General features: G+C 44.0%; 1 protein-coding gene across 1 annotated transcript in view; it reads left to right on the top strand.

Moving 5' to 3' along the window:
* The first annotated feature begins 780 nt into the window (after positions 1-780).
* Positions 781-27,194, top strand: part of Nmt1 (N-myristoyltransferase 1) — a 47,724-nt gene continuing 21,310 nt past the window's right edge. The window contains exons 1-2 of the mRNA XM_004655319.3: positions 781-946; positions 24,626-24,734. Coding sequence (XP_004655376.1) covers positions 816-946; positions 24,626-24,734 — 240 coding nt within the window. The 5' untranslated portion in view covers positions 781-815. The remainder of the gene's footprint in view (positions 947-24,625; positions 24,735-27,194) is intronic.

Genomic DNA, 27,194 nt, shown 5'->3' with positions numbered 1-27,194 from the left:
CCTGAGTTCGAGGCCATCTGAGACCACATAGTGAATTCCAGGTCAGCCTGGGCTAGAGTGAAACCCTACCGGGAAAAACAAAAACAACAAAAAATTGTGGTAGAGGGATCTTGTGCGGGATGAAGGGGCAGTGTATGCAGAAGAGCTTGATGGAGACCTGGAAACCAAGAGGCGGCAAGCTTTACCTCCATGCAGTCAAGTCACCCGGCTAACCACAGTCCGCTGTCCTAGGACAGTTTTAATTGCCAGTGGCCTAAGGCTGCCCAGAAACTCGAATGAGCAAGAGCAAACCTGGCTTCTGGCTGAAGAGTCATTTCCAAGAAGGCCCAGGGCGTTGGGGCTCCCGGAGAGCTGTGCACCGACAAGCCTCAGTCTCTCTCACTTACAGGGTAAATGTAACGGTCCGTAATAGCAGCCAAAAAAAGGCTGACCTGTGGTCCCGGTGAACAGAAAGAGAAAGCTGAAGTGAAATCTTGAGACTTCGGAGCCCCTACTCTTGAACCCTGAACCCATCATGGAACTACAACTCCCAGCAGGACCTGCGACCGCCGGGTCGGAAGGGTGGGCCTTACTAGCTTTGCTGGCTTCAGACCACCGCTTCCGGGATTGCAGCCCACTCCCCCAGGGACTGCCTCTCGTCAGGATTTCTGGGTGTTGTAGTCCACTTTGTTCTGGTTTCTCGGGAAATAAGCCACTTCCTACGGAAGAGCTCCTCTCATGAAAACTACAAAACCCAGAAGACAGCGCAGACTCCCCCTCACCCAATAGGAGCGCCTCATGTAGCGGAGTGCTGAGCACGGCTCTCGCAACTCAAGATGGCGGATGAGAGTGAGACAGCAGTGAAACCGCCGGCACCTCCGCGGCCGCAGGTGATGGAAGGGAATGGAAACGGCCACGAGCACTGCAGCGATTGCGAGAACGAGGAGGACAACAACTACAACCGGGGGTAACGAGATAATCGGAGCCCAGTTCCTGTCCAGTCTCCGACAACCTGGGTCTCTGGGGTGCGGGGCATTCACCGGGAGCTTAGTCTAACCCCACCCCCGTATTCTGATTGGCTAAGACATTGGGATCTTACATAGGGATTGGTTGTGGCCTTTGTCATTTACCAGCGGTGCTCAGTCTATGAAGGGCCGGAGGAGACATTTAGTACTTTTATTACATAAAAGTTCTTCTGTGTAATGTTCCCTTCGTATGCTTGAGGCACGACTGAGGAAAACAGCATGTTGAACGGTATGTTTCGGTGGTGCAACACAGGAAAGTCTAGCAGTTGCAGTTCAAAAGAAACGCTAGTTTGCACAACGTGTCTAGCAATAAGTGAATAATAAAGCATTTCGCTGCAGTTCACTGCCAACGAGGAAATTTACCAGGGCATGCAAACCATATATATAATTATGCTGTAAAATTATCACTACCAGAGAATCCCAAAATATAAACTCACCTTTTAAACCCTGTATAATTAACTATATGATGTTTTGATTTATACCATGTCTTCCTCCAAATAATCCATAAATTCCCTGAACACTATCTAATTAAGTCTTGGAATGTTTTTGCTTTATCTAAGTAGCCCAAAGCTTCAACAAATTGATGTTGCTTCCTTGCCAGTGGGTTTAATACTGCATATTCTGTACTTTAGGGTCTTGCCATTAGGGCTTTGCTTTTTTTTTTTTTTTTTTTTTGAGTCAGGGACTCAATGTGTAGCACTAGCTGGCCTGGAATTTGCTATTCTAGACCAGGCTGGCCCAAAATTTGTGATTCTCCTGCCTCTGCCTCCCTGGTGCAGGCATTATAGTTGCTGGAAATATCTTGCCATTAGTAACTGTTACTTGTATCTGGGGAAGTAGAGGACCAGACGTTTGAGTTTTGAGTTCTTTTTTCCAAGTCAAGTAAATCTGTAAGACATAGCGTATCATTCTTTGTTCACACTGTTTGCCTGATGCTGCTTACACACACATACACTCACTCACTCTCTCTCTCTCACGTATATTGTGTGAGAGAGACTCACTTTGAGTCTGTGGGGGTAGCCGCTAGTCATTTGCAATAATTGGCACCTCAATTTCTTTCCTCCCCCAAGTTCAAGCTGAGATAAAAGTAGAAGGTTATGGGGCTGGAGAGATAGATGGCTTAGCAGTTAAGCGCTTGCCTGTGAAGCCTAAGGACCGCAGTTCGAGGCTCTACTCCCCAGACCCCATACAAACCAGATGTACAAGGGTACCCGTGCGTCTGGAGTTCATTTGCAGTGGCTGGAGGCCCTAGTGCACCCGTTCTCTCTCTCTCTGTCTCTGTCTCTTTCTCTGTCTGTCAGTCACTCTCAAATAAATAAATAAAACAATTTATTTTTTAAAAAAGTAGAAGGTTGTGACCTTCAGATAAACTCTTATCTTCAGTCTTATAGAGCCGAGAGAACAAATGATTGTTTGTAAAAATGATTAGTAATCTGCTATGATGAATCTCAGGTTAAAAGATGTAGCTTCTTGTTCTTTAACCAGCATGAAACATTACAAGAATGTGGCAGAAAAGGAAGCTTGCCAAATTTGGTTTTTATGACTGTTCTGTTGCTGTAACTCACAGCAGATCTAAGAGCCTTGAAGACAGCTCTTCCTAAGAATGGAAGAGCTGAGAAAGAGGAAGTAAGGAGCTGGAAGAAGGGAAAGGCCTCTTGAGTAGAGATCCGAATCAGAGGGAGTTGTTGAATGTGAAAGGCGTTTCAGAAGTGAAACTAGGACTTTTTCTCTGCCTTTTTTCCCCCCTCTAATTGCTTTTCGTTTTCTCTATGAAACTTGCCATAATCGGTGTTTGTAGTTCTTTAGTAAGTTTTGTTTCATATACATGATGAATCATTTTGCAAAACCTTATCATGATTTGGGGTGGAGCTCAGCCATAGAACATGTGCTTGGCATGCTGGAGGAGGCCCTGACATTCAATCACCAGCAGAAAAACAGAGAATTCTATATGACAGGAAGTTCTTTGTTTTATTTGTAGTACCACAAAGTGCTAACCAAACCCCAAAATATTTGGAAATGTTTTTCTGTGAGGCAGTTACTGTACATAGTCATGGTTTAGGTGAACAAAATATACTTATTCATATATCAAATCTGTGAAAACAAGTTTGGAGATGGCAGGTTCTAAAAAAGGGCTGGAGAGATGGCTTAGCAGTTAAGGTACTTGCCTGTGAAGTCTAAGGACCCAGGTGTCCCATGTTATACAGATGCACAAGGTGACACATGTGTCTGGAATTCATTTGCAGTGGTTAGAGGCCCTAGTGTGCCAACTCTCTCTCTTCCTGTCGTAAATAAATTTTTTTTTAAAGTCCCAATCAGGAGAGAGTCTGTTTCTGAAACTAAGAATCTGGGGTGGGGGTGGGGTAGAATCAACACTTTCCCATTGACTTCCGAAGGAAAAGTGTCTTGGAATCACCTTGGGATAAATGTACTTTGGAATCATTTACACCTGGCTTTAAAGCCTGGTCCCGATGCTGAGTAGTCTGGAACCTTGGGAAAGTTACCTATAAGTCATTTGTGATATTAAGTGAGAAACAAGTCCTCCACTCCATTTTTTGTTTTGTTGTTTTAAATATTTTATTATTGCAAGTAGAGAGACAGAAATAGAAAGAATGGGTGCCCCAGGACCTCCAGCTGCTGTAAACAAACTTCAGAACTCCAGATGCATGCACCACTTTGTGCATCTGGCTTTACATGGGTACTGGGGAAATGAACCTCGGTCATTAGGCTTTGCACCTTAACAGCTGAGTCATCTCTTCAGCCCTGGTTTTTGGTGTTTTCTTTTATTTTGATATATTTTTATTTATTTCCAAACAGAGACAGAAGAGAAAGAAAATGAGAATGGGTGTGGTAGAGCACTCAACCACTAAAAAACAAACTCCAGATGAATGAGCCACTGTGCATCTGGCTTTACCTGGGCACTGGGGAATTAAACCCTGGGACATTAGACTTTGCAGGCGACCTTAACCACTGAACTATCCCTCCAGCCCCTGGTTTTCTTTTTGTTTTGTTTGTTTGTTTTTGTTTTGTTTTGTTGGTTGATTTCACTCTAGCCCAGGCTGACCTGGAATTACTGTGTAGTCTCAGGGTGGCCTCTAATTCAAGGTGACCCTCCTACCTCCGCCTCCCAAGTGCTGGGAATTGAGGTGTGCAAGGCCGAAGACTGACTTGGACTCATGTCAATCCTACCTCAGCCTCCCTAGTGTTGGTATGATAGGTGTGAGCCCCCACATCTGGCTCCTAAATGAGAAACATTCTGAATTTAGCCTTCCTCCTCTTGTGTTCTTTCTTCAGATCTTCCCACTAAGCTATAGCTGCATCCCCAGAGTAAAATAATTTTATGCTGCATCCTTCAGCAGTTCCTGATTTATCAATATGTCTTAATTTTTTTGTTTGTGTTTTTGAAGTAGGGTCTCACTGTAGCCCAGGCTGACGTAGAATTCATTATGTAGTCTCAGGGTAGTCTCCAACTCACAGTGATCTTCCTACCTTAGCCTCCATGTGCTGGGATTAAGGTGTATGCCACCATGCCCAACCCTAATTTGCGATTTTGTTTTGCAAGGCAGGGTCTCACTGTAGCTCAGGCTGACATGGAATTCACTGTGTAGTTTCATGGTGGCCTTGAACTCATGGCGATCCTCCTTCCTCTAAAGGCATGTGCTACCTGGCCTAATTTGCTTTTTTTTTTTTTTTTTTTTTTTTTGAGGTATGGTTTCACTCTAGTTCTAGTTCAGGCTGACCTGGAATTCACTATGTATGCAGGAGGGTTGCTCCAAGTTCGAGGCTAGCCAAGTTTTGAAGTAAGACCTTGAATTTAAAAATTAAAAAAAGCAAGTAGGTATTTTCTTCTAGAAAGTAAATCCATCCATCTGTCCTCCTCTGCTTTGTTCTTCCTCAGTTCTCCAGAGTCGTTCTCTTCATATTATTTGGTGCTGTCAGTATATCTAGCTCCTAGAAAGAGGAAATCTTTTTAGGCATTCCTTCATTTCTCCCTACAGCTTTTGGGGTTTCAAAACTAGATCAAAACAGAAATGAAAAGTGAACCCTCATCACTGGTATCAAATAAGTATTCTAATTTTGCTTCCCAATTAAGTGGCAATTAAAAAAGAAACTAATCAAGAGCTGCTTCAAAGAGAAGAAAATGGAAAGTAAATGAGAGCCTATTTGGGGAGGGGGAACTATTGCTCATGGCAAAGTAGTTGTGCTGATTTTTCACATTGTTTAACTAGCATGCTCTTGAAAAGTTGCCAGCTCTTCTACTCTGCAGCTAATCCTTTCCCTCTCTGTATGGAACACACAGACTTAGGTACTTTAGCTTTTTCTCTTTAATTTCTTTAAAAATCTCCACTTTTTTTTAAGGTAGAGTCTTGCTCTAGCCCTGGCTGACCAGGAATTCACTGTGTAGTCCTCTCAGGGTGGCCTTGAACTGATGGCTATCCTCCTACTTGTGCCTCCCAAGTGCTGGGATTAAAGGTGTGTACCACCAAGCCTGGCTGTAAAATCTCCATTCTTGTTTTGTTTTATTTTGAAACAGGGTCTTGCTGTGCATTTTAGGTGGCCTCAAACTTGAAGTGATCCTCCTGCCTCAGCTTTTCCAGTGCTATGATTACAGGTATGGGCCATAACTCCTGGCTTAGAAATGTCATTAAGTCTCTCTTCTGGTTCCTTAAAGGTATCCTTGTGATTGTTAACTTTTTTAAAAAAAAATTGTTTATTTTTATTTATTTGAGAGCCACAGACAGAGAGGCAGAGAGAGAAAGAGAATGGGTGCACCAGGGCCTCCAGCCACTATAAACGAACTCCAAATACATATGCCACCTTGTGCATCTGGCTTTTGTGGGTCCTGGGGAATCAAGCCTCTAACCAGGGACCTTAGGCTTCACAAGGAAGTGCTTAACCTCTAAGCCATCTCTCCAGCCCTTTTTTAATTTTTTTTTTTTTTTTTTGAGGTAGGGTCTCAGTCTAGCCCAGGCTGACCTGGAATTCACTATGTAGTCGGGGTGGCCTCAAACTCACAGCGATTCTCCTGCCTATGCCTCCCAAGTGCTAGGATTAAAGGTGTGCGCCACCATGCCCAGCTGTGATAACTTTTTTTAAAAAAAAATTTTTTTAATTTATCTACGAGAGAGAGAGAGAGAGAGAGAGAGAGAGAGCGAGAGCGAGAGCGAGCCGCGCGCCAGGGCCTCTAGCCACTGCAAGTGAATCCCAGATGCATGCGCCACCTTGTTCTTCTGGTTTACGTGGAACGTGGAGAATCTAACCTGGGTCCTTAGGCTTTGCAGACATACACCTTGACCACTAAGCTATATCTTCAGCCCAATTGTTAACTTAAAAAAAAATTATTTTATTTATTTATTTGAGAGTGACAGAGAAAGAGGCAGAGAGAGAATGGGCACACCAGAGCCTCCAACCACTGCAAATGAACTCCAGATGCATGCACCACCTTGTACATCTGGCTTACATGGGTCCTGGGGAATCAAGCGTGGAAGTGGGGTCCTTAGACTTCACAGGCAAGTGCTAAACCATCTCTCCAGCTCCCAGTTGTTAACTTTTTTTTTTTTTTTTGATTTTTCGAGGTAGGGTCTCACTGTAGCCCAGGCTGACCTGGAATTCACTAAGGAGTCTCAGGGTGGCCTCGAACTCATGGCGATCCTCCTACCTCTGCCTCCCGAGTGCTGGGATTAAAGGTGTATGTCACCATGCACAGCGATTGTTAACTTTTAAGGCATGTGCAAAATATGATGTTCTCTATTAAGAGCACCTAAAACAAACAACTGAAATTTCTTGCCAAGGGCAGTACTTGCTTCAAACAAGGTCTCTAGTGCTGTTGACTGAAAGACACTGACATTAAGTGCTTAGCAGCTCTTACCTGCTGCTGTTACCCCTGTTGAGCCATTTACATGGTCACCTCAGCCGTGATTTCACTTAGGAAGTTCAGTTTTTGTTGTGAGCCTTGGAATTTTTTTCCTTTTTTTCTCAATTTTTATTAACATTTCCATGATTATAAAAAATATCCCATGGTAATACCCTCCCTCCCCCCCTACTTTCCCCTTTGAAATTCCATTCTCCATCATATCCCCTCCCCATCTCAATCAGTCTCTCTTTTATGTTGATGTCATGATCTTTTCCTCCTCTTATGATGGTCTTGTGTAGGTAGTGTCAGGCACAGTGAAGTCATGGATATGTAGGCCATTTTGTGTCTGCAGGAGCATGTTGTAAGGAGCCCTATCTTTCCTTTGGCTCTTACATTCTTTCTGTCACCTCTGCCGCATTAGACCCTGAGCCTTGGAAGGTGTGATCGAGATGTTACTCAGTACTCCAGTCACTTCTTTCCAGCACTATGATACCTTCTGAGTCACCCCAAGTCTTTTTCTTTTTAAAATATATTTTACTTACTTATTTGAGAGAGAGAGAGAGATTGAGAATGGGCACACCAGGGCCTCCAGCCACTGCAAATGAACTCCAGATGCATGTGCCCCCTTGTGTATCTAGCTTACGTGGGTCCTGGAGAGTTGAACCGGGATCCTTTGGCTTTGCAGGCAAAGGCCTTAACCACTAAGCCATCTCTCCAGCCCCAAGCCTTGGAATTTGCATCTCTGACTTTCCCTTTGACATCCCAGAAGATCCATCTTGAACTGGCTGGATTTCTTTTCCCAACTGGATTGACTTGTGCATCATGATTTGTCTTCTTTTTTTTTTTATTCCAGTGCAGAAGATTAAACCCAGTACCTTACTCACACAGCCCTTGCATCCTGACTCCAGCAGCACTGAGTCCTCTCCTTGGGTCTGTTCGGCAACCTGTGGGCTTTCTCAAATTAGGGAGCCAGGTGGTAATGGAGCTGGCTGGCTGGCCCTTGGAACTCAGTGATAGACTAGTATCTTCCTCAGAGGTCAGGCTTATATGTTCAGTTACTGCTGCATAGAGTCATCAGATAGCATTTGATTTGACCATGGAGTTGCCAGGTCACAACTCATCAAACAAATTCAAAGGACGTTGACTTTCCCTGTTTGTCTAGTTCTCATCTTAGTCTTGTTGAGAGAGGGTCTTACTCTGTAGCTTTGCTGGCCTGGAGCTCACTCTGTAGCTCAGGGTAGCCTTGTACTCTTGGTCCTCCTGTCTCTATCTCTCAAGTGTTGGGATTATAGGCATGTATGCGCCACCCAACCTAGCTTTTAATCATTTATATCAGAGTTGTGTAACCTCTAAAAAAAAGCTTTCCTTAGCCAGGAATTGTCGTTTACCCTCAGAACCCTCAGGGAGGGCAGAGGGTGGCAGTAAAAGCAGCTCACAAACTATTTTTTTTTACAGTCCTGCTGTGTTGCCCCTATGGCACTAGGAAAGTGTTTTTATTTTTCCATCATTTAGGATTCATTCACAGGCAGTTTTGTATCTAGATAACCAATGGGTGGGAATGTGCACACTTAGGGGCATTACATCAAATGATCTGCAACCACAGCAGTGCAGAGGATAGGCAGTTGATAATGACTAATGCCATGTGGTTTCCTCCTGGATGTCCTTGTAAATGTCCCTTTGTTTACTTCTCTGGGTCTTGTGGGTATTAGGACTATTGGTGACTTTACTATCAAGAGCAAATTCATTTGCAAAAGGGTCTCCTAATATCTAAAAGATTGAGGACCTGGGAGATGTCTTAGCAGCTAAAGGCACTTCCTTGCAAAGCCTGCAGGCACAGGTTTAATTCTCAGTGCCCATGTAAAACTAGTTTCACAGAGTGGTATGTGTGTCTGGAGTTGATTTGCAGAGGCAAGATGCTCTAGCATGCTCATGCTTATTCATTCTCTCTCTCTCTCTCTCTCTTTTTGGTTTTTCGAAATAGGTTCTCACTCTAGCCCAGGCTGATCTAGAATTTACTATGTAGTCTCAAGGTGGCCTCGAACTCACAGTGATCCTACTACATTTGCCACCCGAGTGCTGGGAGTAAAAGCGTACACCACCACACCTGGCACTCCCTCCCTCCCTCCCTCCCTCCCTTCCTCCCTCTCTCTCCCCCACTCTCTTTTATTTATTCATTTATTAATTTGTGTGTGTGTGTGTGTGTGTGTGTGTGTGTGTGTGTGTGTGTTTTCTTGAAGTAGGGTCTCACTGTAGGCAAGGGTGACCTAGAATTCACTATGTAGTCTCAGGGTAGCCTCAAACTCAACAGTGTTTCTCCTATTTCTGTCTCACGAGTGCTGGGATTAAAGGCATGTGCCACCACATCCAGCTTCTCCTTCTCTAATAAATAATTGTTTTTACCTTTTTTCAATTTTTAAATTTTTTCTTAAGAGAAAGAGAGCAAGAGAGAGAGAATTGGCATGCCAGGGCCTTAGCCACTGCAAACAAACTGTAGATGAATGTGCCGCCTCCATACTTCACCTTGTGCATCTGGCTTATATAGGCTCAAGGAGGTCAAACTTGGGTCCTTAGGCTTTGCAGGCAAGTGTCTTAACTACTAAGCCATCTCTCCAGCCCCAATAATTATTTTTTTAAATTTATTTGAGGATGACATGTCCATTCTTTGTCCCCCACATCTCAAATAAAAATAAATACATTTGGCCTTTCTTATGAAAAAAAAAAGTGGCACAAACTGGTGGTGCACACCTTTAATCTCAGCACTTGGGAGGCAGAGGTAGGAGAATCACCATGAGTTCGAGGCCACCCTGAGACTACATAATGAATTTCAGGTCAGCCTGGGCTAGAGTGAAGCCCTACCTAAAAAACAAACAAACAAAAAAAAAAAACGCTTGCCATGGTGACTCATGCCACTCAGGAGGCAGAGGTAGGAGGATCGCCATGAGTTCAAGGCCACCCTGAGACTTCATAGCTAATTCCAGGTCAGCCTGGGCCAGAGTGAGACCCTACCTTGAAAAACCAAAATAAATAAATAAAATCAAAATAAAACATCTGGGCATGGTGGCATACACCTTTAATCCCAGCACTTGGGAGGCAGAGGTAGAAGAATTGCCATGAGTTTGAGGCCACCCTGAGAGTGAGACCCTACCTTGTAAAACCAAAAAAAAAAAAAGAAAGAAAGAAAGAAAGAAAGAAAGAAAGAAAGAAAGAAATGGCCTTTGGCCTTTGGCCTTTTCACCTTTCAAGTGGCACAAGGCTGAAGAGATGGCTTAGTGGTTAAGGCACTTGTTTGCAAAGCCAAAGGATCTAGGTTTGATTCCCCAGGACCCACATAAGCCAGATGCACAAGATGGCGCATGTGTCTGGAGTTCATTTGCAGTGGCTAAAGGCCCTGGTGCACCCATTCTCTCTCTCTCTCTCTCTCTCTAATAAATAAATAAATATCTTTTAAAATGGCCCAATCTGGGTGTGGTGGCACATGCCTTTCATCCCAGCACTTGAGAGGCAGAGGTAGGAAGATTACCATGAGTTCGAGGCCACCCTGAGACTGCATAGTGAACTCCATGTCAGGCCCTCAAAAAGCTGGGGGGGGGGGAAGAATTAGGATTAGAACTTATTTTAGTAAATTTCTCTGAAAAAAAAAATTGAGTTTTAGCCAGAGAGCAAAGTCATGTGCTGTGGCACGCAGGAGGCTGAGACAGAAGGATCTTGAGTTTGAGGCCAGCCTAGGCTATGTTGAATCCTTATCACTAATAGAATTAGAAAAGTGACTGAAAGCTATGAATTTTACTTTCATAACTTTTCTTTTGACCTCATAAACCTGTGATCTGTGTTAAGACAGTGACACTATCTGAAATAGCTATGGTGGAGCTTTTTTTGTTTTAACTGTTCTAGGAATAGGACACATCATGAGGAGGAGGCAGGGAGTGAGAAAGTTGGTAATTTAGAGTCTCAACCAGTGCTCCCAAGAGCAGCAGTTTAGCTGCTTTTTTAGAATGTTAACACAGCTGTCCTATAGAATCAGCACCAAAGATCCTTCACTGACCTGTTTTGGGCTGTAGATTTTCTGAGTTTTATTTTAGCCTATTATGCCTAGAAAGCATCATTCAGACGTAATTGTTGAACCATTAGCTGTGTGCTCAGTACAACAGGCAGGGCTGTGAGAAGCAGCTGTAGAATGTGGTCTGTATGCTCAGGAAGATTTTAATATCATTGGGAAGCCAGGAAAGGGACATAATATTAACTTATTTAGATTATAATTTTAAAACATGCCAGAGGGACTGGAGAGTTGGTTCCGTGGTTAGGCTCTTGCACACAAAGCCTAACAACCTGGGTTCAAGTCCTCAGGACCCATGTAAAGCCAGATGCACAAAATGGTGCTTCATCTGAAGTTTGCTTGTAGTGGCTGAAGAATCTGGTGCCTGGCGCCTGTTCTCTCCCCCCCCCCCCGCCCTCTCTCCCTTCCTCCCTTCCTCCCTCCTCCTCCCTATTTTTCTGTCTTTGCAAATAAATTTAAAAAATTAAAAAAAAAAAAAACAGATGTCAGAGCTGGAGGAGCCAGAGGTGAGGTGACTTTCGGAATAAAACTTGCTTCACCCTCCACATTATCTCTTTTGTTTGTTTTCTGAGGTAGGGTCTCACTCTAGCCTAGGCTTACCTGGAACTCTGTAGTTCCAGGCTGGTCTCCAGTACTCAGTGATCTTCCTCCCTCTTCCTCCAGGGTGCTGGGATTAAAGATGTACACGACCATACCCCGCTCCCTCTTGTTTGAGACCGGGTCTCACTGTAGCCCAGGCTGGCCTGTAACTTTCAGTCTTCTGCCATAGCCTCCATAGTGCTTAGATTGTGGGCATATGTCACCATGCCTGGTTACCTGTAACACCTGTTCACTGTTCTCAGGCCTTCTGTGGTAAAATTGTTAGTAACTTGGCTTTGAAGGCTTCCCAGATCAATCCTAACAGGGAGCAAGATACTAGCTTTTGGGGAGAAAAGGCCCCAAGCTTTCAGGTTGGTTAGTTGATGATCAGATTGCCTCAGTGTGGTTTCCTCATCCATAAACAGCAGATTAAGGCAGATGACTCTGAGAGTCTTCCCAGCACTGCAGACTTAGTGTACATTCCTCCATGATAAGAGCTTTAGGTACCCATACATGCACATTTGAGAGGATTTTGTCACCCTGGACAAGTAGGAGGCCTATGTCATGGACCTTCATGGTCTGGTTCTCTGCTGCTTCTGCTCATCTGTCAGCTTGCCCTTCCCTCCCACCCACACACACCCAGACTACATTCTATTTTAGAAGTAAGAGACTCATTTTCCATCTCCTCCTCCAGCCCTGATTTTATGCAGGAGCATCCATAGGCTCCCTCCCTCACTCCCTTCCTCTTCCCTTCCCTATCTTTCCTCCTTTCTTTTTAAAAATATGTATGTGTGTGTGTGTGTGTGTGTGTGTGTGTGTGTGTGTGTATTTAAATTTATTTTTTTCTAGGTAGGGTCTTGCTCTATAGCCCAGGCTGACCTGGAATTCACTATGCACTCTCAAGGTGGCCTCAAACTCACAGCCAGCCAAAGCACGTTTTAAGCCCCAGCTTAAAATATTTTCTATTGAGCATGTGCAGCTGCATGTCTGGCAAATAAAAATTTTAAAATATTTTTATTTATTTGTTTGAGAGCGACAGGTAGAGAGAAAAAGAGATAGAGAGAGAGAGAGAGAGAGAATGGGTACGCCTGGGCCTCCAGCCACTGCAAATGAACTCCAGACGTGTGCACCCCCTTGTGCATCTGTCTAACGTGGGTCCTGGGGAATCAAGCCTCGAACCGGCGTCCACAGGCTTCACAGGCAAGCGCTTAACCGCTAAGCCATCTTTTCAGCCCCCACTTTGTTTTATGTGGGAATTGAGCCCTGGGATGATAGGCTTTGTAACCAAAAAACCACTGGTTTAAAAACCAGTGAGCCATCTCCCTAGCCTCCCATCTGTTTTTTTGTTTTTCTCTCAAAAGGTAACTTTATTTTCCCTTCCTCTTTTTTTTTTTTTAATTTTCCCAAGGTAGGGTCTCACTGTAGCCCAGGCTGTCCTAGAATTCACTATTTAGTCTGAGGCTGCCCTTGAACTCACAGTGATCCTCCTACTTCCTGCTCCCAAGTTCTGGGATTAAAGGCCTAGCACTCACCTTATTTTAAAATATTTATTTATGGGGTTGGAGAGATGGCTTAGTGGTGAAGGCGTTTGCCTGCAAAGCCAAAGAAAGAATCCCCGTTCAACTTTCCAGGACCCACATAAACCAGATGCACAAGGGGGCGCATGCATCTGGAGTTCCTTTGCAGTGGCTGGTGGCCCTGGTGCGTCCATTCTTTCTCTTTCTCTGCCTCTCTCTCTCTCTTTAATAAATAAATAAGTAAATAAATATTTTCAATATATTTAATTTATTTATTAGAGAGAGAGAGAATGGGCATGCAGACGCCAGACATATGTACCACCTTGTGTATCTGGCTTTATGTGAATTTTGGGGAATCAAACCTGGATCCTTTGGCTTTGCAGGCAACTGCCTTAACTGCTAAGCCATCTCTCCAGCCCTCCACCTGGTTTTGAGTCAGTCTTTATCCTTGGCCTGGAGCTCACCAATTAGGCTAAACTGTGTAGCTGCTGAACTTTAGGGATTCTCCTCTCTCTGCCTCCTTAGCACTGGAATTATGGTGCACACTACCACTCCCAGCATTTACATGGGCACTGGGGATGGAACTCAGGTTCTCATACTAGCTAGGCAGACACTTTACGCACTAAGCTAACACCCAGTTCTTTTCTTTTTCTTCCTTTTCTGCATCCCTCCTCTCTCTCTCTCTTTTTGACCTTTGCTATTTTATTCTTTTTTTTTCTCAATTTTTATTAACATTTTCCATGATTATAAAACATATCTCATGGTAATACCCCCCCCCACTTTCCCCTTTGAAATTCCATTCTCCATCATATCCCCTCCCCATCTCAATCAGTCTCTCTTTTACTTTTGATGTCATGATCTTTTCTTTCAATAATGGTCTTGTGTAGGTAGTGTCAGGCACGATGAGGTCATGGCTATGCAGGCCATTTTGTGTCTGGAGGAGCATGTTGTAAGGAGTCCTACCCTTCCTTTGGCTCTCACATTCTTTCCGCCACCTCTGCCGCATTAGACCCTGAGCCTTGGAAGGTGTGATCTAGATGTTACTCAGTACTCCAGTCTCTTCTTTCCAGCATTATGATACCTTCTGAGTCATCCCAAGGTCACTGCCATCTGAAAAGAGAAGATTCTCTACCTAAAGTGAGAGTAGTGTTAATATAAGGGTATAAATATTAAGAGAAGTGCTTACTGGGCAGTTTGATAAGCATGGTATATATACTTATCCAGACTTCAGCAGATGTTACACCCCTAGGGCTCATGACTACCCCTGTTTTAAGTTTTCAGTATTAGGGATATATTCCCCCCCAATGGAGTGGGCCTCCAGTCCAATTGGAGGGCAGTTGATTTCCACCATGAATGTGCCACTATTACACCCATTGGCTCATTTGGCCTGGCTGGCCAATTATAAGGCTTGCACTTGTCCACTGTTGAGTATCATCACTGGTGGTATCTCTTTCTCCCATTGAACTACATGTAGAATGGCTTCTTCCAGCTTTCTGTCAACTTGCTTGCTCTCTTTTGAGGTAGGATCTCACTCTAGCTCAGGCTGGTCTGGAGTTTACTATGCAGTCTCAGAGTGGCCTTGAACTCATGGCGATCCTTCTACCTCTGCTTCCCAAGTGCTGGGATGAAAGGCATGTGCCACCATGTCTGGCTAAGACTGTTTTGTGAATTGGCATTATTAGCTTCCTAGGACATGTGTGTCCTTCCTGTAAGTGTACTCTCAAGGCCTCTGAGCTTGATTTCATAAGAATAATTAAAATTATTATAATTACTTTGAAAGCTAACACTATTGGGCTCCTTGGAGTCTCCCTGAACTAGTTACTCCCTCTTTGGTGCTGTTGGCTCTAAGACCATGGTGACTCTGTTCTCATGGTTGTGGCTCAATACCTAGTTGCCCAGTGAGAATGATTCATAAAACATTAAAATAAAAAAAGAGATTTCCTTTTTTCAACTGCCTTTATGCTTGATATACAAGTTGAAACAAGATAGTCGCTCAGTAGCTGCTTGTGCATGTTCAAACCAATGTAAAAAAATAGAATTAGCTTTCTGGTTTTAGTTTGCGTCTTGGAGTCAGCCAGGCACTTATACTGGCAATACATAGAAGAACAAGAGGGGTTGAGTGGGCTAGAAAAAATGGCTTAGTGGGGCTGGAGAGGTTGTTCAGTGATTAAGGCTTTTGCCTTCAAAGCCTAATGGTCCATGTTTGATGTTCGATTCCTCAGTACCCATGTAAAGCTAGATGCACAGAGTGGAGCATGCATCTGGAGTTCACTCTAAACAGCTAGAGGCCCTGACATGCCCATTCTCTCTGTATAGCTCTCTTCTCTCTCTGCTTTTTTATGTTTTTTTTTTTTTTTTCAAGGTAGGGTCTCACTTTGGCTCAGGCTGACCTGGAATTCACTATGTAGTCTCAGGGTGGCCTCGAACTCACGGTGATCCTCCTACCTCTGCCTCCCGAGTGCTGGGATTAAAGGCGTGCGCCACCACGCCCGGCTTTCTCTGCTTTTTTATTTTTTATTTTTTTTGATTTTTTGAGGTAGGGTCTCACTCTATCCCAGGCTGACTTGAAACTCACTGTGTAGTCTCAGGGCTGTCTTGAACGCACAGCAATACTACTTCTATCTCCCAAGTGCTCGGATTAAAGACATGTGCCACCACACCTGGCGAGATAGATATTTTTAAAAGAAAAAATGGCTTCGTAGATGAATCATAATGCTGAGTACCTAAGTTTAGATCCCCAGAACCCATGTAAGAGTCCAAAGCTGTGGTGGGCTGCTGTGATCCTAGCCTTCCCACAGCAAGAAAGGAGGCAGAGACCAGCAAAGAATTTCCCCAAAGCTCACTGCCTGAAATGAAGTGGAAAACAAAGGACCAGCCTGAAACTTATCCTCTGACTCATATCCCCAAACTCACATACATACCAAATTAATTAAATAAGATCAAGAATGAGCCACACCTGTAATCCCAGCATGTGGGAGGCTGCTGCAGGAAAATCATGAATTTGAAGCCAGCCTGAGATAGGTAGGGATGGCCAAGGTCAGTCAGGATTATATAATGAGACCTGACTCAACAAAACCTTTCCCCAAAGAATAAGAATACAGCCTTTGGGCTGGAGAGATGGCTCCACAGAGGTAGGAGAATGGCCATGAGTTCAGGACCACCCTGAGACTACATAGTAAATTTCACACTAGTCTGGGCTAGAGCAAGACACTACCCTGAAAAAACAATAAATAAATAAAACTTACTATGCAGACAAAACTGTCCTTTAACTTGTGCTTCAGCCTTCCTTCTGGGATTACAAGGGCGAGACAGTATGTATGACATGAAGCAGTTCTGTATCTTGACATTATTATTCCCTCCCCCGATTATTTATTTATTTATTCGAGGGAGAAAGAGAGAGAATGGGCATGCCAGGGCCTCCAGCCACTGCAAATGAACTCCATATGCATGTACCACATAGTGCATGTGGTTTACGTGGGTACTGGGAAATCGATCCTGACCCCTTAGGCTTCACAGGCGAGTAACTACTAAGCCATCTTTCCAGCCGTTGGCCTTACTCTTTTATCCATATTATTATATTTAAAAATGATTTATATAGTAATTCATACACAGGAGCCAGATAATTCATTCCATAAACTGATGTGAATAAAATGGATGAATGTACTTGACAGTGGGACACAAATCCAACAAGGTATAAACTTTTTAATACTGTGTATAATCCTAAAACTGAAGTGAGAATATCTCTAGAATAAGAAAACCACATAGAGTTGGGTAGGCTCCAAATGGGCCTGTTTTTGATAACAAAATTGAAATATTAGAGGTAGTTTTCTCAGGCCATTATTAACTGGCTTTGATTCTTTGCTATGCCCTTGAGAATTTCACTGAGCATCCCTAAATAAATAAATACATATATTGTTTTTTCCAGGTAGGGTCTCACTCAAGCCCAGGCTGACCTAGAACGTATTATGTAGTGTCAGAGTGTCCTTGAACTCACAGTAATCCTCTTATCTCTGCCTTCCAAGTGCTGGGTTAAAGGCATGTGCCACCACACCCAGCTTTTATTTTTATATACATACATACATACATACATACATACATACATACATACATACATATATATATTTATTTATTTATTTTATTTATTTGAGAAAGAGGCAGAGAAGGAGGGGGCCCGTGCTAGTGCATCTAGCCGCTGCAAACGAATTCCATATGCATGCACCACCTGTGCATCTGGCTAATGTGGGTCCTGGGGAATTGAACCTATGTCCTTTGACTTTGTAGGCAAGTGCCCTTAACCTCTAAACCCATCTCTCTAGCCCTGAGCATCCATTTTTAAGGAGGTCTTTCCTTCTCTGAATGTGATCAGCCTTCCTTCCGTGGTGTGAATTCTGTGTGTCATTAATAGAATACCTAGCATGGGGCTGGAGAGATGGCTTAGTGGTTAAGCACTTGCCTGTGAAGCCTAAGGACCCTGGTTCGAGGCCTGATTCCCCAGGACCCACGTTAGCCAGATGCACAAGGGGGCGCATGCATCTGGAGTTCGTCTGCAGTGGCTGGAAGCCCTAGTGTGCCCATTGTCTGTCTGCCTGCCTGCCTGCCTGCCTGCCTGCCTCCCTCCCTCCCTCCCTCTCTCTCTCTCTGCCTCGTTCTCTGTCTGTTGCTCTCAAAATAAATAAATAAAAATAAACAACAACAACAAAAAAATAGAATACCTAGCATGTGAACGTGTGTCCAGATGTCATGACTGCATGCTTGGAAGGGAATGCCAGCCTTTACTATAGCTCCCTGACTTCATAGTCTTTCTGCATTTCCCTGAATGTTGTACACCAGAAGTAGGAGGAGATAAGTTTAAAGGTTCTGCCTAAGGAGATGGCAGTATAGTAGTACTGAGACAGAACCTGGGGCTTTGGGCAGACTAGGCAAGCACTCTGAACCTGAGCTACACTCTCAGCATGGCAGTATGTGGTTACAGATTGCTGTTCTGTTTTGTTTTCTGTGGTAGGGTTTCATTCTAGTCCAGGCTGACCTGGAATTCACTATGTACTCTCCGGCTGGCCTTGAACTCACAGTGATCCTCCTACCTCTGACTTCTGAGTGCTGGCATTAAAGGCATGCACTACCATGCCCAGCCCAGATTACTTTCTTCATAGACTGTATACACAGTACATCCAAATAGCCTCAAGGCATTGGGGCTGGAGGGATGGCTTAGCGGTTAAGGCATTTGCCTGCAAAGCCAAAGGACCCAGGTTCAGTTCACTAGCACCCACATTAGTCAAATAGCCTCAAGGCACTTTGGAACCCTGAAATCTGTCTTGTTGTTGTTGTTGTTGTTTTGATAAAAGGCCATCTTTCTAATTTTTTAATTTATTTTTGGCTTTTTTGAGGTAAAGTCTTAGCCCAGGCTGACCTGGAACTGATAATAGTCCTAGGCTGGCCTTGAACTCACAGTGATCCTCCTACCTCAGGCTTCTGAGCCCACTTCCAGCCAGAAGGCTATCTTTTTTTTTTTTAATTTTTTTTTGTTCATTTTTTATTTATCTATTTGAGAGTGACAGACACAGAGAGAAAGGCAGAGATTGAGTGAGAGAATAGGCGCACCAGGGCCTCCAGCCACTGCAGACGAACTCCAGATGTGTGTGCCCCCTTGTGCATCTGGCTAACGTGAGCCCTGGGGAATTGAGCCTTGAACCGGGGTCCTTAGGCTTCACAGGCAAGCGCTTAACCACTAAGCCATCTCTCCAGCCTAGAAGGCTATCTTTCATTTATTTATTTATTTTTATTGACAACTTCCATAATTGTAAACAATATCCCATGGTAATTCTCCCCACTTTCCGCTTTGAAACTCCACTCTCCATCATAGCTCCACCCCCTCTCAATCAGTCTCTCTTTTATTTTGATGTCATCATCTTTTCCTCCTACTATGATGGTCTTGTGTAGGTGGTGTCAGGCACTGTGAGGTCATGGATATCCAGGCCATTTTGTGTCTGGAGGAGCACATTGTACGGAGTCCTACCCTTCCTTTGGCTTGCATTCTTTACACCATCTCTTCTGCAATGGACTCCGAGCCTTGGAAGGTGTGATTGAGAACTTTCTTTTTTTTTGGTTTTATGAGGTAGGGTCTCACTCTGTCTCGGGCTGACCTGGAATTCACTATGGAGTCTCAGGGTGGCCTTGAACTCTCTGTGATCCTCCTACCTCTGCCTCCCAAGTGTTGGGATTAAAGGCGTGTGCCATCACGTCCAGCTTTGATTGAGATATTTCAATGCTGAGCACTCCTTTGTCACTTCTGAGCACCGAGGTGACCAGAAGGCCATCTTTATTCTCTTGCTTCCTCCACATGCTTCCTGAATCTGTACCTCACAAATACTCAGTCCTTATACTCCCAATTTCCTCATAAACACTTCTAAATATATTTAGAATCTGCTGCTTGCTTAATTTCCCAGTTAGTAAAGCTGCATATAGACCTGTTTTAACATTAGCCTATAACTTTAGCCACCATCTTATTTTATTTTTACTTATTTATTTGAGAGAGAGGACAGGTGCACCAGGACCACTAGCCACTGCAAATGAACTCCAGATGCATTTACCACTTTGTGTGTCTGACTTACACGGGTTCTGGGGGATCGAATCTGTGTCCTTTGGCTTTGTAGGCAATCACTTTAACTGCTAAGCCATCTTTCCAGCCCTACCATCTCATATTTTCCGTAGGTTTTTTTTTTTTTTTTTTTTCGAGGTAGGGTCTCATTGTAGCCCAGGCTTACCTGGTATTCACTTTGTAGTCTCAGAGTGGCCTTGAACTCATGGTGATCCTACTACCTCTGCCTCCCAAGTGCTTGGATTAAAGGCGTGTGCCACCTTGCCTGGCTACCGTTTTGTTTTTTTTTTTTTTGATTGAGGCAAGCACAACAGACTGGTCTTTGAAAATATATGTATATGTGTATGTGTGTATGCCACCACCATGCCCAGCTAAGATTTATTTTTATTTATTAGAGACAGAGAGGGATGGGAGAAAGAGAGAGAGTGAGTGAGTGAGAGAGAATGGGCATGTCAGGGCCTCTAGCCACTGCAAATGAACTCCAGATGCTTCTGCCGCCATGTGCATCTCTGGCTTACGTGAGACCTGGAGAATTGAACCTGGGTCCTTAGACTTCACAGGCAAGTGCCCTAACCACTAAGCTATTTCTCCAGCCCATTAAAAACTATTTTTGAGCCGGCGTGGTGGTACACGCCTTTAATCCCAACACTTGGGAGGCAGAGGTAGGAGGATTGCTATGAGTTCAAGGGCACCCTGAGACTACAATCGTGAATTCCAGGTCAGCCTGAGTTAGACTTAAGACCCTTCCCTCGAGAAAAAAAAAAAAGGGAAAATGTTTTTATTTATTTATTCATTTATTAGGGAAAGAGAAAGTCAGATACAGAGAGAGAATGGGCACACCAGCACCTCTAACCACTGCACACGAACTCTGGACACATGTGCCACCATATGTATCTGATTTACATTACTGGAGAATTGAACTTGGGTCCTTCAGCTTTGCAGGCAAGCACCTTAGCCTCTAAGCCATCTGTCCAGCCCCTCCCCTTTTTTATTCAAGAGAGTAAGAATGAGAGAGAGAGAGGAAGGGAGGGAGAGAATTGGTACCCTAAGAGTTTGACTTTTTTTTTTTTTCCTGAGGTAGGGTCTCACTAGCTCTGGCTGGCCTGGAAGTCACTATGTAGTCTCAAGATGTCCACAAACTCACAGCAGTTCTCCTACTGCTGCCTTTGAAGTGCTGGGATTAAAGGCATGCAGCACCATGCCTGGCCTAATTTTGACTTTAAAAAAAAAATTATTTGAGAGATAGAGGCAGAGGGAAAGAGAGAATGGGCGTGCTAGGGCAGCCACCACACACGAACTCCAGATGCGTGCACCCCCTTGTGTATCTGGCTTACAGGTCCTGAGGAATTGAATCAGGTCTTTAGGCTTTGCAGGCAAACCCCTTAACCACTAAGCCATTTCCCCAGTCCCTAATTTTTTTTTTTTTTTTTCAAGGTAGGGTCTCACTCTAGCCCAGGCTGACCTGGAATTCACTATGTAGTCTCAGGGTAGCCTTGAACTCATGGTGATCCTCATACCTCTGCCTCCTGAGTGCTAGGATTAAAGGCGTGTGCCACCACACCTGGCTCCCAGTCCCTAATTTTGACCTTTTTTTTTTTTTTTTCTGGTTTTTCGAAGTAGGGCTTCAGTCTAGTCCATACTAACCTGGAATTCACTCTATATTCTCAGGGTGGCCTTGAACTCATGGCCATCCTCCTACCTCTGCCTCTCGAGTGCTGGGATTAAAGGCGTTGTGCCCCCATGCCAAGCAGTTTTGACTTTTTTATTTCAATTTGCGAAATCAAACCCCATAGCTCTTACCCATACTAGGCAAGTGCTGTACTGGTGAAGTATTTTCCCACAGGCTCCTAATTTTGACCTTTTCTTTTTATTTATTTGAGAGAGAGAGAGAGAGAAAGGCAAATAGAAAGAGAGAGAATGGTTGTGCCAGGGCCTTCCTCTAGCGGCTGCAAACAAATGCCAGACGCATGTTCCACCTAGTACATTTGGCGTTATGTAGGTTCTTAGGCTTTGCAGGCAAATGCCTTAACCACTCAGCCATCTCTCCAGTCCAGCCTACCTTTTTTTTTTTTTTCAGCCTACCTTTTTTTCTTTTCAGCCTACCTTTTTTTTTTGTTTTGTTTTTTGAGGCAAGCCCAACAGAGTGCTTTTTTTGTTTTTTAGTGAGAGAGAATTCACAAAGCAGGGCCTTCAGCCACTGCAGTTGAACTAAGTATGTGCCTCCTTGTGCACATGTGTACCCTTGTGTGCTTGCATCACTGTCTGTCTGGCTTACGTGGGACCTAGAGAGTCAGACATAAGTCCTTAGGCTTTGCAGGTAAGCGCCTTAACCTCTGAGCCATCTTTTCAGTCCCCAACCTTCCCTTTGTGTGGTAAGAGTCTCACAAATGTAGCAGTGTGTCCTTAATCTTGCAGTGATCCTTCTGCCTCTGCCTCCCAGCTGCTAGAATTAAAATGTGTGTCATCATGCCTGGCTTGCATTTTTACATGTTAATGTGGCAAGAAAACTATTTCTTTTTTAAGGAAACTGTTTTTGCTTCATCATATTGAGTGAAAGCAGCACAGGGAAGCCCCTTTCACCACATTTATACACATAATTTTCTTTTTTTTTATTTTTTTTTAACAACTTCCAGGATTATTAAAAATACCCCATGGTAATACCATCCCTCCCCCCACTTATCCCTTTGAAACCCACTCTCCATCATATCCCCTCCCTATCTCAGTCTCTCTTTTACTTTTGATGTCATTCCTCCTCTTATGATGGTCTTATGCAGGTAGTGTCAGGCACTGTGAGGCCATGGATATCCAGGCCATTTTGTGTCTGGAGGGAGCATGTATATGGAGTCCTGCCCTTCCTTTGGCTCTTACAATCTTTCCGCCACCTCTTCTGCATTAGACCCTGAGCCTTGGAAGGTGTGATAGAGATATTGCAGTACTGAGCACTGCGGTCATTTCTTTCCATCACCGTGATACCTTCTGAGTTGTCCCAAGGTCACTGCCATCTGAAAAGAGAAGATTCTCTACCCAAAGTGAGAGTAGCGTTAATATAAGGGTATAAATATTAAGAGAAGTCCTTACTGGGCAGTTTGATAAGCATAGTATATACATTTTCCCAGACAACAGCAGACGTTACACCCCTAGGGCTCATGACTACCCCTGTTTTAAGTTTTTAGTATCAGGGATGTATTCCCTTCCCATGGAGTGGGCTTGCAGTCCAATTAGAGGGCAGTTGGTTTCCCCCATAACAGACGTGCCACTCTTGCACCTGTTGGCTCATTTGGCCTGGCTGGCCAATTATAAGGCTTACAGTGTCCACTGATGAGTATCTTCACTGGTGATTTCTCTTTCTTCCATTGAACTGCATGCAGAATGGCTTCTTCCAGCTTTCTGTCAGCTGGTCTACATGGAAGAGTTTAAAAATAATTTTATTTATATTTTGAGATAGAAGTAGTGCGCAAGAGAGGCAGATAGAATGAGCACACCAGGGCCTCCAGTAACTCCAGACATATGCACCACCTTCTGCATCTGGCTTACAGGGGTCCTAGGAAATCGAACCTAGGTCCTTTGGCTTTGCAGGCAAAGGCCTTAACCATTTCTCCAGCCATTTTTTTTTTAAATCAATCAATTAATTTTTTTATTTGAAAGAGTAGGAGAGAGAAAGAGGTAGACAGACAGAAAGGGAGTGCCAGGGTCTCCAGCCACTGCAAATTCCAGACGCATGGGTCCTGGGGTATCAAACCAAGGTCCTTTGGCTGTGCAGGCAAATGCCTTGACTGCTAAGTCATCTCTCCAGCTTCAAGGGATTTTTTTTCCCCGAAGTAGTATCTCACTCTATCTTAGGCTAACCTGGAATTCACTATGTAGTCTCAGGGTCCCTCAAACTCACACCAGTCCTCCTACCTCTGCCTCCTAAGTGCTGGGTTAAAGGCGTGCACCACCACAGCTTAAACTGCCTTTTTAAAAAACAATAAACAGGGCTGGAAAAATTGGCTTAGTGGTTGAGGCATTTGCCTGTGAAGCCAAAGGACCTAGGTTCAATTCCCCAAGACCCACATAAGCCAGATGTACAAGGGGCATATGCATCTGGAGTTCGTTTGCTGTGGCTACAGGCCCTGGCGTGCCCATTCTGCCTGTCTCTCCTCTCCTCCTCCTCTCCTTCCCTCCCTTCCCCTCCTGTCCTCTGTTCAAACAAACAAACAAACAAACAATAAACAGTAGGGTATGGTGTTGTACACCTTTAATCCAGCACTTGGGAGGCAGCAGTAGGAGGATCACCTTGAGTTAGCGGCCACCTTGACACTACATATTGAATTTCAGGTCAGCCTGAACTAGAGTGAAACCCTACCTCAAAAAACAAAAACAAAAGAAAAGAAAAACAGAACTGGAGAGATGGCTTAGTGGTTAAAGTGCTTGCCTACGAAGCCTAACTACTCAGGTTTGACTCCCCAGAACCCACATAAGCCAGGTGAACATGGTGATGCATGTGTCTGGAGTTCATTTGATAGAGGCTCTGGTGTGCCCATTCTCTTTCTGTTTCTCTCTCTGATAAATAAAATAAAAGATAAAATATTTAAAAAGAAAATAACTTTGTGTGGTGGCACACAGCTTTAATCTCAACACTCAGGAGGCAGAGGTAGGAGGATGACCATGAGTTCAAGGCTATCCTGAGACTACAGAGTTAATTCCAGTCAGCCTGGGATAGAGTGAGACCCTACATTGAAAATCTAAATAAATATATAAATGAATGAATTAATTAATAATTTATTTTTAAATAATTAATTTATTAATAAGTAAATACATTTAAGAGGGAACAGAAAAGGCCTTGCTCCCTCCCTGGAAGTGGGAAGGAGAGCTGTGCTTGCTGGTGTCCTCCAAATGCCCCTTCTGGGAGCTGGATTCTCCTGTCTGCTCCTGAAGCCAACCCGCTTGATTAAGGAAGGTCTGCTCCACAGAAAGCCCTTTGTCAGTGTAGCTCAAAACAAATGATTGAAAACAGCCTGCATCAGTGTTTACTTTGTCTTACAGTGGCTTGAGTCCAGCTAATGACACTGGAGCCAAAAAGAAGAAGAAGAAACAAAAGAAGAAGAAAGAGAAAGGCAATGAGACAGATTCCCCGCAGGATCAGCCTGTGAAGGTAACAAGGAAGCGCTTGTTTTCTTGTGACTGATGAGGGTGTTTTGAGGTAAATGTAGCAACTTTTCAGATTGATCATCTCCATTGGTGTGACTTCAAGATGAAGGAGATCCCAGTGCTGTTTGTCCTCTGCTGCCCTACATGTTGGTGACAAAACTGCTCTCACTACTTTAAAAGACCCAGCAGAATAAAAGCATTTAAAAAATAGCTGAGCATGGTGGCGCACGCCTTTAATCCCAATACTCACGAGGCAGAGGTAGGAGGATCGCTGTGAGTTCCAGGTCACCCTGAACTACATAGTGAATTCCAGGTCAGTCTGGAATTAATTAATTACAACATAAATAAATAAAGCCAGATATGGTGATGCATGCCTTTAATCTCATGCTCCACTTTGTGCATCTGGCTTATGTGGGTCCTGGGGAGACAAACTGGGGTGCTTTGGCTTTGCAGGCAAATGCCTTAACCGCTAAGCCATCCCTGTAGCTCTTTTTAAATATATTTTTTTTGTTTTCCGAGGTAGGGTCTCACTCTAGCTCTGGCTGACTTGGAATTCACTATGTATTCTCAGGGTGGCTTCCAACTCATGGTGATCTTTCTACCTCTACTTCCTGAGTGTTGGGGTGCACCACCATGCCCGGCTAAAATTTTTTATTTTTTATTTTTATTTTTATTTATTTATTTGAGAGCGACAGAGACCGAGAGAAAGACAGATAGATGGAGAGAGAGAGAGAATGGGCGCGCCAGGGCTTCCAGCCTCTGCAAACGAACTCCAGACGCGTGCGCCCCCTTGTGCATCTGGCTAACATGGGACCTGGGGAACTGAGCCTCGAACCGGGGTCCTTAGGCTTCACAGGCAAGCGCTTAACCGCTAAGCCATCTCTCCAGCCCTAAAATTTTTTATTTTTAAAAGTGAGAGAAGAGAGAGGGAGGGAGGGAGGGAGGGGGGAGGGAGAGAATTTGCATGCCAGGGCACCAGCCACTGCACTTGAACTCCAAACACTTATGCCATCTTGTGCACGTGTGCAACCTTGGGCATTTGTGTCACCTTGTGCATCTGGCTTACGTGGTACCTGGAGAATTGAACATTGGTCCTTGGGCTCCGCAGGCAAGTGCCTTAACTGCTAAGCCATTTCTCCAGCCCAGCAATTATTTAAAAAAATATGTATTTTCTCTTAAGCTGGGCATGGTGGCACATGCCTTTAATCCCAGCATGCGAGAGGCAGAGGTAGGATCACCCTGAGTTCAAGGCCACCCTGAGACTACATAGTGAATTCCAGGTCAGCCTGGCCTAGAGTGAGACCTTACCTAGGAAAAAAAAAATTATCTTTGTTTGAGATAGAGAGGCAGAGAGAATGGGGCCCCTGTAGACAGAACTCCAGATGCATGTGTTACCCTATGCATCTGGCTTTATTTGGGTCCTGGGGACTATGATTACAGGTTTGTGCTTTCCACCTGGACATAAAGGAAAAATATTGTTTACTCAATGAGCAAAATGATGCTTAAACTCACAATGAAAGAAATAAGGCAATATTTTTTTTTTTTCCTCCTAGAATGGCAGAGATTAGGATTTGGTAGCTCAAATAATGATAATCTTAAGAAATGTGCTAATTGACTTTTTTTTTTTTCCTTCGATGTTATTGGTCTTGCTTTAGCCCAGACTTACCTGGAATTCACTATGTGGCCTCAAATTCATGGTAGTCCTCCTACCTTTGCCTCCCAAATGCTGGGTTTAAAGGCATGACATTTTCTTTCTTATTTTATTTGAGAGAGAGAGAGAAAGAGAGAGAGAGAGAGAATGGTCATGCCTTGAGCCTTGAGCTGTTGCAGATGAACGCCAGATGTGTGCACCCTCTTGTGCATATGTGTGGCATTACACGCTTGTGTCACTGTGTGTCTGACTTACGTGGGACTTGGAGATTTGAACATGAGTTCTTAGACTTCACAAGCAAGCACCTTAGCCGCTAAGCCATCTTTCTAGCAGACATTTTCTTTATTTTTTTTCTCTTTCTTTATTTATTTTGGGTTTTTGAGGTAGGGTCTCACTGTAGCCCAGGCTAACCTAGAATTCACTATGGAGTCCCAGGGTGGCCTCCAACTCATGGCAATCCTCCTACCTCTGCCTCCCGAGTGCTGGGATTAAAGGCGTGCGCCACCACGCCCAGCTTCTAGCCGACATTTTCTTTATTAGAGAGCAAGTTGATGTGTGCTGTTACAATTTAAAATATTCAAACCTCTAACCCAGGCAGCCTCTTTCTTCAACTTTAAACTTCAGAAATACATATTCCAGTGAGTCAAAATAAAGTACAAGAAAATTGAAGCTAGGGTGTGGTTCAGTGGGAGAACATGCACAAGGCACTGGGATCGAGCAATAAATAGCACTGAAGTAAGTGAAACACCACAGACAGCAATATTTCAGCATTTCAGAAAATCCCCTGCAGTATTATTTGTAAAATTGAAGAGC

This window comes from Jaculus jaculus, chromosome 9 (assembly GCF_020740685.1).
Source record: "Jaculus jaculus isolate mJacJac1 chromosome 9, mJacJac1.mat.Y.cur, whole genome shotgun sequence".
Lineage (NCBI taxonomy): Eukaryota > Metazoa > Chordata > Mammalia > Rodentia > Dipodidae > Jaculus > Jaculus jaculus.
The sequence above is the reverse complement of the archived record's forward strand: the minus strand, read 5'-3'. Positions and strand labels throughout refer to the sequence as shown.